Source organism: Macaca nemestrina, chromosome 6 (assembly GCF_043159975.1).
Source record: "Macaca nemestrina isolate mMacNem1 chromosome 6, mMacNem.hap1, whole genome shotgun sequence".
NCBI classification, from domain to species: domain Eukaryota; kingdom Metazoa; phylum Chordata; class Mammalia; order Primates; family Cercopithecidae; genus Macaca; species Macaca nemestrina.
In genome coordinates this window covers 105832577-105845328 of record NC_092130.1, presented here as the reverse complement: position 1 = coordinate 105845328, position 12752 = coordinate 105832577, and the positions used below count along the sequence as shown (strand labels likewise).

The 12752-nt window shown below is 42.1% G+C and overlaps 1 protein-coding gene across 3 annotated transcripts in view; it reads left to right on the top strand.

Annotated features, from left to right (window-relative positions):
- LOC105475188 (MARVEL domain containing 2) overlaps window positions 1-12752 on the top strand; it is a 31792-nt gene that overhangs the window by 5932 nt on the left and 13108 nt on the right. For all 3 annotated transcript variants that reach the window (XM_011730240.2, XM_011730241.3, XM_011730238.2), the window contains exon 3: window positions 2889-2924. In XM_011730240.2, coding sequence (XP_011728542.1) covers window positions 2889-2924 — 36 coding nt within the window. The remainder of the gene's footprint in view (window positions 1-2888; window positions 2925-12752) is intronic.

The following is a 12752-nucleotide window of genomic DNA, read 5'->3' as shown; positions in this document are numbered from 1 at the left end:
AAACAGAAAGCTTTCATAGAAATCTTTTCTTTTCTTTCTTTCTTTCTTTTTTTTAATGGTTTGAGATTCAAAAGTCCTAGTGCAATATCTGACATGCTTTGACTGGGATAACCCACTCTGGTGTTTGGCTGTTATATAACATTGCAAGTAGACACCAGATGTGTGATATATAGTTTGTTGGCTGCGTTATTATGTCTGTCTGAAGCTTAAGGAAAAGACACAGCTACTGAATTTTTACAAAGAAGAAGAATATAGTCAGTAAAATAAGTGTCTCATCATTGAAGTAAGTTTGAGAACAATCTTAATTCTGTAATATGGTAAAACTTAATAAAAACTCCTAATTTTTCATTTAAATGTTATGATTTACTTTCTCCCAGTGAGTTGAATAAGGCCAAATAAGAATATGGTAAACCATGTTTGATTTTTTTAAGTACTGAGAGATTGAATTGTAATGAACATACTCTGAAAACTTGCCCAGTGGTTTTGATAATTTGTCTTTATTTTGGGAAGACGTATGGTCCAAAATGAGAATGGAAGTCCTATGTTGTTTTTGTATTTCTATAACTTAATAGGATAATAATGAGAATAAATAATAATGAGAACAATAAGAATAAAATAATAATCACTGAAGGATGAGATTATATAAAAGCCCTACCTAAAATTATTTTGGTTGAACAGTAGCAAATGTTAGAGTATGTTCCACTGGCTACATTATTCTCTGAAGTAAGTTGATACTTTGCTTTCTTCCAAGGAGATGTGTGTAGTAGACTCTCCTATGCCACTGAAATTTTCAGTATTTACCTTAAATTTCTTTTGTAATTTTAAATTAACTATATTATGAATTTTTGCTTTTCCACTTTTCCTAAGACTTCTTAGATACTATACAGTTGCACATGGTATATATTGGGCAAAACTATAAATAAAAATTAAATCCTGTCCTTACAACAGCATACACTGACATATGTATTTTGTTTTTAATATTTCGCTTGAATCTGATGCATAACAACAAGTAGCCCTTTGGTTTTAAAATTTTTTTAATTTTCTTTTTTTCTTTAAAGATGAGTATTTGCCGTGTTGTCCAGGCTGGTCTCAAACTCCTGGACTCAAGTAATCCACCTGCCTTGGCATCCCAAAGTGCTGGGATTACAGGTGTGAGCCACCATGCCTGGCCCGTCTTTTGGTGTTTTTAATTTTCTTTTTTTTTTTTTTGAGACGGAGTCTCACTGTGTTGCCCAGGCTGGAGTGCAGTGGCACAATCTCGGCTCACTGTAACCTCCGCTTCCCAGGTTCAAGCAATCCTCCTGCCTCAGCCCCCCAAGTAGCTGGGATTACAGGCACACGCCACCATGCCCAGCTAATTTTTGTATTTTAGTTGAGACAGGGTTTCGCCATATTGGCCAGGCTGGTCTTGAACTCCTGACCTCTGGTGATTCATCCACCTTGGCCTCCCAAAGTGCTGGGATTATAGGCGTGAGCCACCGCACCCAGCCTTAAATTTTCTTTTTACACCTAGTGGAATGGGAAACAAATCATTTTGTTGTTGCTGATGATGGTTTGTTTTGAGGGAGGGTCTCACTCTGTCACCCAGCCTGCAATACGGTGGCACAATCATGGCTCACTGCAGCTTTGACCTCCCAGGCTCAAGCAATCTTCCTGCCTCAGCCTCCCAGGCAACTGGGGCTACAGGCATACACCACTACACCTAGCTATTTTTTAATATTTTTTGTAGAGACAGGGTATCACTATGTTACCCAGGCTGGTCTCGAACTTCTGGGCTCAAGCAACCCTCCTGCCTCAGCCTCCCAACATGTTGAGATGATAAGTATGAGCCACTGTGCTTGGTGGAAAAAAATAGTTTTATAACAAGTAGCTACATGTTATACAAAGAACTTTGACATGTGTCCATGTGATCTCTCTCTATATATGTATTTTAATTTTTTTGTAGAGACAGGGTCTCGCTGTGTTGCTCAGGCTGGTCTCAAACTCCTGGCCTCAAGCAGTCCTCTCCCCTCAGCCTCCCAAAGTGCTGGGATTACAGGCATAAGCCACCTTGCCTAGCTTGATTGTCACAAAATAATTTATCTTGCTAGAACTCTACATAGATTCAAGTTATTTCTAAAAAGTTGTCTTAGCACATTAAGCATATTTCTTACCTTTTTTTTATGTAGCAAACCTTCACATATATTACATTTTTGTTCTTAAAGTTACAATTTATTTCTCAAATGTACATCTCTGTGTACAAAATAAAAAATTTTAATTCTAATCAATATGAAATCCAAATAGTGAAACTCACATACTTCCTCATAATTTTATGCTAGTTGCATAAGTTATTAAATCTTAATATTTGAAAATTCTATGTGAATAGAATGATCAACATAATACTTTTATTTCTTCTTCCTTTCTCAACAAAAACTTACGTCTATGAGACTTTTCATAATGCCTAATTAGACTTCAGTCACCTGATGTTGAAAGTTGTGCCTGTCTGTATGTTGCTGTAACTTCCTAAAGGTTAGAAGATGTAATAGCCCAGGGCTTTTTTCTGTTAATTTTATAGAGTAATTGTCCTAACTCTTTAATCATGCAAAGTAATGGGAGGCAAGAATAAATAAAATTTGAGGGTAATTCAGAGTGGTTTATCTAACAGTTTCCACCACCCCATATTCCCTACTCCTCTGTATGCCCCTGATTGACAGGGAATTACAGTTATCCCTCTTCTCAGTTCTCCACTGGCCCTTCAAAACCTAGGCAAAAAGAGGATGAGAAACACCCATCAAGTAGAGGATCGACCTTTTAAAATTGAGATTGAGCTATAAATACAAATGGATGAAAATATTTGCAAAGTAGCTTCACATGCCTTTGAAAAACTATTTGAACTCTTTTTGTTCCAGATAAATGAGCCATCATTGTCATCGAAAAGGAAAATGGTAAGAATAAAGTTTACTTCACATTATACTTTAGATTTATTAATACTTTTCTCTTAGGTCTATTTATCTATATGGTAGTATCATACATCTGTGAAATGTAGCTATTGGCCAGCCGTGGTGGCTCCTACCTGTAATCCCAGCACTTTGGGAGGCTGAGGAGGGCGGAGCACTTGAGACCAGGATTTCAAGACCAGCCTGGCCAAAATGGTGAAACCCTGTCTCCACCAAAAATACAAAAATTACCCGGGCATGGTGGCATGCGCCTGTAATCCCAGCTACTCAGGAGGCTGAGGCATGAGAAACACTTGAATCTGGGAAATGAAGGTTTAAGTAAGCCGAGATCACATCCCGGCACTTCAGCCTGGGTGACAGGGTGAGACTTTAAAAAAAAAGAAAAGGAAGTGTAGCAATTACATCAAGTTCATATTAGGACTTTGAGCTTTTTTCCAGATACTAAAAGGACCAAATTAAACAATCATTATCTATAGCTTCTTTTAATTTTGTTAGATGAAAATTTATGCAAGTTAACAAAGTTGGTTCAGGAGAACCAACATAAACCAACATATGTTTGAAATTTAATTTTTTTTTTTTTTTTTTTTTTTGAGACGGAGTCTGGCTCTGTCGCCCAGGCTGGAGTGCAGTGGCGCAATCTCGGCTCACTGCAAGCTCCACTTCCCGGGTTCATGCCATTCTCCTGCCTCAGCCTCCAGAGTAGCTGGGACTACAGGTGCCCGCCACCACGCCCGGCTAATCTTTTCTATTTTTAGTAGAGATGGGGTTTCACTATGTTAGCCAGGATGGTCTCCATCTCCTGACCTTGTGATCCGCCCACCTCAGCCTCCCAAAGTGCTGGGATTACAGGCGTGAGCCACTGTGCCCAGCCGAAATTTAATTGTTTTTTAAATGAAAGTGATTCTCCCAAACTTTCTTCACTTGTGTTTAAAGTTCTGTGCTGTTCTTTGTATCCTTCTCCCCTTGCTTTCAGATGCCAAATTTTTTTACGACAGTCACAGGACAGTTACAAAATAAATTAATAATAATAACATATATATATATATATATATTTTTTTTTTTTTTTTTTTTTTTGAGACGGAGTCTCGCTCTGTCATCCAGGCTGGAGTGCAGTGGCGTGATCTCAGCTCACTGCAAGCTCCGCCTTCTGGATTTACACCATTCTCCTGCCTCAGCCTCCGGAGTAGCTGGGACTACAGGAGCCCGCCACCATGCCCTGCTAATTTTCTGTGTTTTTAGTAGAGACAAGGTTTCACCATGTTAGCCAGGATAGTCTCAATCTCCTGACTTCATGATCTGCCTGCCTCGGCCTCCCAAAGTGCTGGGATTACAGGCGTGAGCTACCGTACCCGGCCAATAATACTTTTTTTTAAAGATGCCAAATTTTGTAGTGTCGGGGAATTTCTATTCTATAATTTACCAGCTGTGTGGCAGTAGACAAATTATTTAACCTTTCTATGCCTTCATTTCTTCATCTATGAGATTGTAATAGTAATAGTTCCTACCTCGCAAGTTTGCTGAGAGGACTCAGTGAGATGCTGTTATCATTATTTACATATATGTAATTATTTTAATAATCATAATTTTTCCCGCATTGAAAATTTTACCCTCATTTTTTGAGATACTAGACATTATTTCTTAGCAAGGAGTTGAGAATTCAATCTTTGGATTTGTTTCTCTGAAAAGAGAGCATATTTACTTGGTTGAAAATTCGAAAGGGTCTATAATACAAAATCATCTCATTTCTACACCCCAGCTTCCCTGTTCCCCTGCCTGTGTTACTTGCTCTCCCTTCCCTTTTACACAAATGGTAGTATGCTACACACATTCTAGCCCTTGTTTGTTTTACTTTTACTTAACAGTACATTTCTAAGATGTTTCCTTAATAATATGTAAAGAGTTTCCGTATTTTTTTATAACTGTATAGTATTGCATTATGTGGATGTATCATAACTTATTTAACCATGATAAGCATTTAGGTTGTTTCCAGTCTTTCACTTTTTTTTTTTTTTTTTTTTTTTGAGACAGAGTCTCGCTCTATCACCCAGGCTGGAGTACAGTGGCTCAATCTCGGCTCTCTGCAATCCACCTCCCAGGTTCAAGCGATTCTCCTGCCTCAGCCTCCCAAGTAGTTGGGACTATAGGCACCCGCCACCACACCCAGCTAATTTTTGTATTTTTAATAAAGATGGGGTTTCACCATATTGGCCAGGTTGGTCTTCGAACTCCTAATCTCAGGTGATCCACTTGCCTTGGCCTCCCAAAGTGCTGAGATTACAGGCATAAGCCACCACACCTGGCCCAGTCTTTCACTATTAAAAACAACACTATAGTGAATAACCTTATACATACAAATACATATTGTTACGTACTTCATTCCATATATGTACAAGTACACTTGACAGATAAATCCTGAGAAGTGAATTCCTGCATCAAAAGGATGTATCTTTTTATTTTGATTGCCAAACGATCCAGTAGAGGTTTTACCAATTTCCACTTCCAGCAGTGCTACAGGTTTCTTCACACCCTGACTAATACAGTTTGTTAGAAAATGTGTTGACAAGTAGCTGGGATTACAGGCATGCACCACCATGCCTGGCTAATTTTGTATTTTTAGTAGAGATGGGGTTCCACCATGTTGGCCAGGCTGGTCTCAAACTCCTGATCTCAAGTGATCTGCCTGTCTTGGCCTCCCAAAGTGCTGGGATTATAGGCATGAGCTACCATGCCCAGCCCAGAGTACTAACATTAAAAAGTGTGTTTCACACATCCTTGGGTTGGAAGAGAAGAATCTGTTTGCTTTAGGAGGTTAAAAGTCTACACTTTGTAGATGTTGACTGCTCAGCACTAGGCTGGACAGGGCTGTCTCACTGGGCTGCATTGTGGCAATGATGTGGAAATGGAGGTCATTTTTGGCCAGAGTAGAATTTATGGTCTACCTGGGCATTCCCTCTAGGTAGGATTAGTACATAGTCAACCTGAATGGCCTGGATCAGTTGGAGGAAGTTGCCCCAAATGATAGGGTGGTCAGGGTCATTGTTTGGTAAGCATGTACCTGATGCAGGCTCCGTAGGTGGGGCAGGATTAGGAAGATCTGCCAGACAGTTCTAGGGTACCTCTTTCCGGGTACCTCTTCCAGCTGCCCTGGAAGGTTGGTGCTCAGAATGTCCAGGGTGTATTGTAGGCTCCCAGATACTGAGAGGTCCTAGAATAATTGGGAATAACCTTAGCAGATACAAGAACTCCCGTTCCTAGGACTCCACTGGATATCATATCAATCCAGTTAACTTCTGGTCTTTCAAGATATAGGAGCTGAAGCCAAAGAGCATCCTTTTAAAGGTGTCTTTTCCTGGAGATGGATCACTGTGGATACTCTAAAAGAAGACCTCTATAAGAGGGAACTTCATGACTTAATCAACGAATCTCTATTGGACTCACCAATGAGAAACTTTGTCAAAAATATCAGGACCAGGTGTGGTGGCACGCACCTGTAGTCCCATTTACTCAGGAGGCTTGGGTGGGAGGATGGCTTGAGTCTGGCAGGCAGAGGTTGCAGTGAGCTGATATCATGCCAACGCACCCCAGCCTGGGTGACAGAGTGAGACCCTGACTCAGAAAAAAAAAAGAAAGAAAGAAAATATCAGGGCCTCCAGCTTTTCACTGGGTGTAATTCTCACCTGCGTCCTTCCTAGTTCATAGCAGGAAAGAATTGGCAGACTAGCATGACAAAGAGGAAATGAACTTTATTTTATTTATATAATTTTTTTGGAGGGGGAGACAGGTTCTTCCTCTGTCACCCAGGCTGAGGGCAGCCTCAAACTCCTGGGCTCAAACAATCCTCCCACCGTAACCTCCCAAGTAGCTGGGATTACAGGCATGCACCACCATGCCAGTTAATTTCTAAATAATTTTTAGTAAAGAAGAGGTCTCACTATGTTGCCCGGGCTGGTCTTAAGTGCTCCTCCTGCCTCAGCCTCCCAAAGCACTGGGATTACAGGTGTGAGCCACCTCGCCCAGCCAGCAAGTGAACTTTAGAATCAGACAATCCAAATTTGAGTACTAGGTCAGCTACTTACTAGCTCTGTGGTCCTGGGGAAATTGCTTGCTTTCTCTGAACTTCAGTTTCCTGTCTGTTGTTTGGTCTAATACTAGGGGGTGCCTTCTTATTTTGTTTTAATTAATGTAATTTTTTAAAAGCAAATAAGATCACTTTTAAAAGAAATAATAGAAAGAAGATAAGATCACATAGAGACAGCAACAAATTCTTAAGTGCTGTGCAGGTTTATATTATAAGCTAGAAAAGCGAGAATCTAATGTGGGCATGGAACGTGATGGTATGGGTTTGAGGTCATGGCCCTGTGCATTATTGTATTACACACTCAAAGGGAGAGAGAATCAAGAATTGGAGAAATAAATGCATACTGAAACACATAGCTAGTTCTCCCTATTTCTTTTCCATTTTTTGTTTGTTTGTTTGTTTGTTTGTTTGAGACGGAGTCTCGCTGTCACCAGGCTGGAGTGCTGTGGCACAACCTCAGCTCACTGCAACCTCCAACTCCCTGGTTCAAGCGATTGTCCTGCCTCAGCCTCCCTTAGTTCTTTCTATTTCTAACCTGACAGATATTCATTCAGCCCATTTTTAAGTTGAAAAGTTTAATAATTATATTCATAACATTATTTAGACTAGTTTTTGCTAGAAGCAAAACTATTCATGTTATTCTGGGGCACTGGGCTGGGCCATTTTCCCCTTTCCTTTGACATGTCTGTCATCAAGAGTACTGTCTAAGTGTGGACTTTCCCATTCTGGAGCCTAATGCAGCCTTCCCACAAAAGCCTAATGAGGATTTAATTCTTTGTCTCATGTGGTTTTAGATTTCTTCCCAATAGAGAACGGGTGCGGTGGCTCACGCCTATAATCCCAGCACTTTGGGAAGCCAAAGGAGGTGGATCTCTTGAGGCCAGGAGTTTGGGACCAGCCTGGCCAACATGGTGAAACCCCATCTCTACTAAAAATACAAAAGTTAGCCAGGCATGGTGGTGCATACCTGTAATCCCAGCTACTCAGGAGGCTGAGGCAGGAGAATGGCTTAAACCATTTCGCAACATGGCGAAATCCCATATCTACTAAAAATGCAAAAAAATAGCCGGGTGTGGTTGCGCAAGCCTGTGATCCCAGCCATTTGGGAGACTGAGGCAGGAGAATGACTTGAACCCAGGAGGTGGAGGTTGCAGTGATCCAAGATCGAGATCGTTACCGCTGCACTCCAGCCTGGGCAATAGCACAAGACTCTGTCTCAAAAATTAATTAATTAATTAAAATAAATTTAAAGCAGATGAAATGTCTACATGGAAATATTCTGATTTCTTCAGGGTCTCTTTCTATATTAAAAGGTAAGTCTTAGAATTAGGGATGGGCAAGTAAGAAAAATGATTAGTTCTTCCTTGAAAAAACGTTACGTAGAAAACAAATTAATGATGGACCCTCTGCCCAAAGCAACTTTGACCAGGAGATCTGAGATTGATGCTGGGGCTGCTGCTGAGATCCAGAGGATCAACAAGCTCATAGCAGCTTCCTCAGTGCCATGAGATCTGGATTGTTAAACATTTAGGAGTTAAACCATGTGTCCATATGGGGGTCAAAAAAAAGAAAACAGAAGTTAAAGAGAACTAGAAATTCATTTATTCAAGCCAAAAAAGCTCCCCCTAATGTTTAATGCCATTATTCATTTTCAAGACTAAATATATAGGAATTCATTAGGATGAAGAAATGGCATCGTAATCAGCAAGAAATACAGCAGAATAAATACTTCAAAATGTGTTCCCTAAAAATATCCTGGCTTAATTTCATTTCCTCAGGGTACTCTGCTTGTCACTCATGTTTTTGCAGATTTGGGGACCGAGTGGCGAGGCACGCTTTCTGCGTCTAGGTGATCTGGCTTCTGTCCCACCTGGAGCCATGGTTGGAGAACTTTTCCTTTTCATAACCTTCCCCTAGGGCTGGTTAGCAGCCTCCACACCTAATCTAATCTAAAGGGTGTGCTATTTAAATAGTGAGTTAAGTGCTAGTGGTTTTTAGAATGAGCTAATGTTAAACCAAAGCCAGTTTCAGGGTAAGGAAATCAGGAAACAAAAGATTTTTAAAGCTTCCTGGCAAGATGAAGATTAAGGTTTTAAAATCCTGTTTTGTTTTTTATTTGCAGTGAAGTAGGGGCCCTCCCAAGCCTCTCTCAGTTTAGTTCAGCAAGCATTTCTCGAAGGCTTAAGGGGTCAGTAGAGGGGAGGGAGGTTACTGCTCCAAAGAGGAATCGTGTTCCCAAGCACGATCTTACTTTCCAGTAGCAGTATGGCATTGCTTGCCCTGTCCATCACAAGCTCGTTTCTAGTGTGCTACTAGAAAACTTCAGGCAACTTTAGGATATGAACAATATACATTTAAGTAAACAAGTTTCTTTATGTTATTCATTTAAAGTATCAATGAACCAGGCCAGGCACCGTGGCTCACACCTGTAACCTTAGCACTTTGGGAAGCCAAGGAGGGAGCATAGGTTGAGCCCAGGAGTTCGAGGCTGCAGTGAGCTATGATCTCACCACTGCACTCCAGCCTGGGTGGCAGAGCGAGACTGTCTCAAAAAAAAAAAAAAAAAAAGTATCAATGAACCAAATAGTTCTGGGTTTTTTGTTTTTTGTTTGTTTGTTTTTTTGAGACAGGGTCTCACTCTGTCACCCAGGCTTCACTGCAGCCTTGACCTCCTGGGTTTAAGTGATCCTCCCACCTCAGACTCCCAGGTAGCCTGCACCACAGGTGCATGCCACCATGCCCAGTTAATTTTTTATTTTTTGGCCAGGCATGATGGCTCATGTGTGTAATCCCATACTTTGGGAGGCTGAGGTGGGTGGATTACCTGAGCTCAGAAGTTCGAGACCAGACTGGGAAACATGGTGAAACCCCATTTCTACTAAAATACAAAAAACTAGCCAGACATGGTGGTGTACACCTGTAGTCCCAGCTATTCGGGAGGCTGAGGCAGGAGAATTGCTTAAACCCGGAGGCGGAGGTTGCAGTGAGCCGAGATCGTGCCACTGCACTCCAGCCTGGGCAACAGAACGAGACTGTGTCTCAAGAAAAAACTATATATATACACACACATATATATATATATATATATTTTTTTTTTTTTTTGTAGAGACAGGATCTCCCTATGTTGCCCAGGCTGGTCTCAAACATCTGGGTTCAAGCAATCCTCCTGCCTTGGCCTCCCAAAGTGCTAGGATTACAGGAATGAGCCACTGCACCTGGTCTAGTTCTGGGTTTTATTTATTTATTTATTTATTTATTTATTTATTTATTTTTGAGACGGAGTCTCGCTCTGTCACCCAGGCTGGAGTGCAGTGGCGTGATCTCAGCTCCTTGCCACCTCCGCCTCCCAGGTTAAAGCGATTCTCCTGCCTCAGCCTCCTGAGTAGCTGGGATTACAGGCGCCCACCACCACGCCTGGCTAATTTTTGTATTTTTAGTACAGACAGGGTTTCACCATGTTGGCCAGGCTGGTCTTGAATGCCTGACATTAAATGATCTACCCGCCTCGGCCTCCCAAACTGCTGGGATTACAGGCATGAGCCACCTCACCCGGCTCAGTTCTGGGTTTTAATTGTGGCTTTTCTACTTAATAGTTACGTGACCTTGGAGAATCGACTTGACCTCTCTGAACCTCACTTCTGTTTTTGATTTTTTTTTTAAGAGACAGGGTCTTGCTCTGATGCCCAGGCTGGAGTGCAGTGGACCAATCACAGCACCCTGCAGCCTTGAACTCCTAACCTCAAGTGATCCTCCCACCTCAGCCTCCCAAAATGTTAGACTTATACATGTAAGCCACTGCACCTGGCCTCAACCTCACTTATTTTCTTTCTTTCTTTTTTTTTTGTAAGACAGAGTCGCGCTTTGTTGCCCAGGCTGGAGTGCAGTGGAGCGATCTCGGCTTACTGCAAGTTCTGCCTAATGGGTTCATGCCGTTCTCCTGCCTCAGCCTCCCAAATAGCTGGGACTACAGACACCCGCCACCACGCCCAGCTAATTTTTTCTATTTTTAGTAGAGAGAGGGTTTCACTGTGTTAGCCAGGGTGGTCTTGATCTCCTGACCTCGTGATCTGCCCACCTCGGCCTCCCAAAGTGCTGGGATTACAGGTGTGAGCCACTGGGCCTGGCACTTCTTTATGGATAAAATGGAAACACCTCTTCTGGCATCCACCAATGTCATCAACTTGGTTGGTGTTCTAGGCACTGTCCAATGGAGTCCCTGAAAGTTTTTTCTCAACCCCAAAGCTGAGCATCCATTTTTGCCCTTTCTAGAGTAGAATCCACTGGATCTTCCAATCCTATCTCCTTTCTGTCTGAGACTTCCTCTCTAGGCCATTTCACCTTGTGTTCTCTTTCTCTCTTTTGAACACACAATTTTTACTAAAAGGGCCTCTAAGAGCTCTGCTGTTAAGAAACCAGCGTGACTTGGCGCAGTGACTCACGCTTGTAATCCCAGCACTTTGGGAGGCCAAGGTGGGCGGATCACCTGAGGTCAGGAGTTTGAGACCAGCCTGGCCAACATGGCAAAACCCTGTTTCTACTAAAAGTACAAAAATTGCTGGGCACGGTGACTCACACCTGTAATCCCAGCGCTTTGGGAGGCTGAGACGGGCGGATCCCAAGGTCAGGAGATTGAGACCATCCTGGCTAACACGGTGAAACCCCATCTCTACTAAAAATACAAAAAATTAGCCAGGCGTGGTGGCGGGAGCCTATAGTCCCAGCTACTCGGGAGGCTGAGGCGGGAGAATGACGTGAACCCAGGAGGCGGAGCTTGCAGTGAGCCGAGATTGCGCCACTGCACTCCAGCCTGGGCAACAGAGCGAGACTCCATCTCAAAGAAAAAAATATGTATACAAAAATTAGCCAGGCATGGTGGCACACACCTGTATGTAACCATAGCTACCTGGGAGACTGAGGCACAAGAATTGCTTGAACCGGGAGGCGGCGGCTGCAGTGAGCTGAGATCATGCCACTGTACTCCAGCCTGAGCAACAGAGCGAGACTCCATCTCAAAAAAAAAAAAGAAAGAAAAGAAAAGAAAGATACTAAAAAATGAAAATACTATAAAAATACTGAACATCAGGAAGCGTTTCTTTCTGATAGTAAATTTGTTTGCTTCCCTCTTCATATAATGAAAACAATGTAACTCGTTTCCTTTTCTGTTTTTTTGGTTTTCGGTTTTTGGTTTTTTTTTTTGAGAGGGAGTCTCGCTCTGTCGCCCAGACTGGAATGCAGTGGCACAATCTCGGCTCACTGCAACCTCTGCCTCCCAGATTCAGGCGATTCTCCTGCCTCAGCCTCCCAAGTAGTTGGGATTATAGGCAGGCACCACCACGCCTGGCTAATTTTTGTATTTTTAGTAGAGATGGGGTTTCACCATACTGGCCGGGTTGGTCTCGAACACCTGACCTCATGATCTGCTGGCCTCAGCCTGCCAAAGTGCTGGGATTCCGGGCGTGAGCCACCGCACCTGGCCAACTCATTTCCTTTTCTAATCCACTCAGTGGTTACTCACAATTAAATCATCCCAAATTGCCAGTATCATTACTTTCTCTTTCTATTTAAGTAGCCTTGTTCCATTTTTATCCTTGAATTTTTTTGAATTACATTTTTTATTTTTTTATGGTTAGTTGGGGTGTGAATTCCAAATAGGTAAGTTCTTAAGACTGCGTGTCTGGCATTGCATCATCTACCTTTGACATGTACATGATTGGGGCTGGAGTGTGTTTTACCTACTA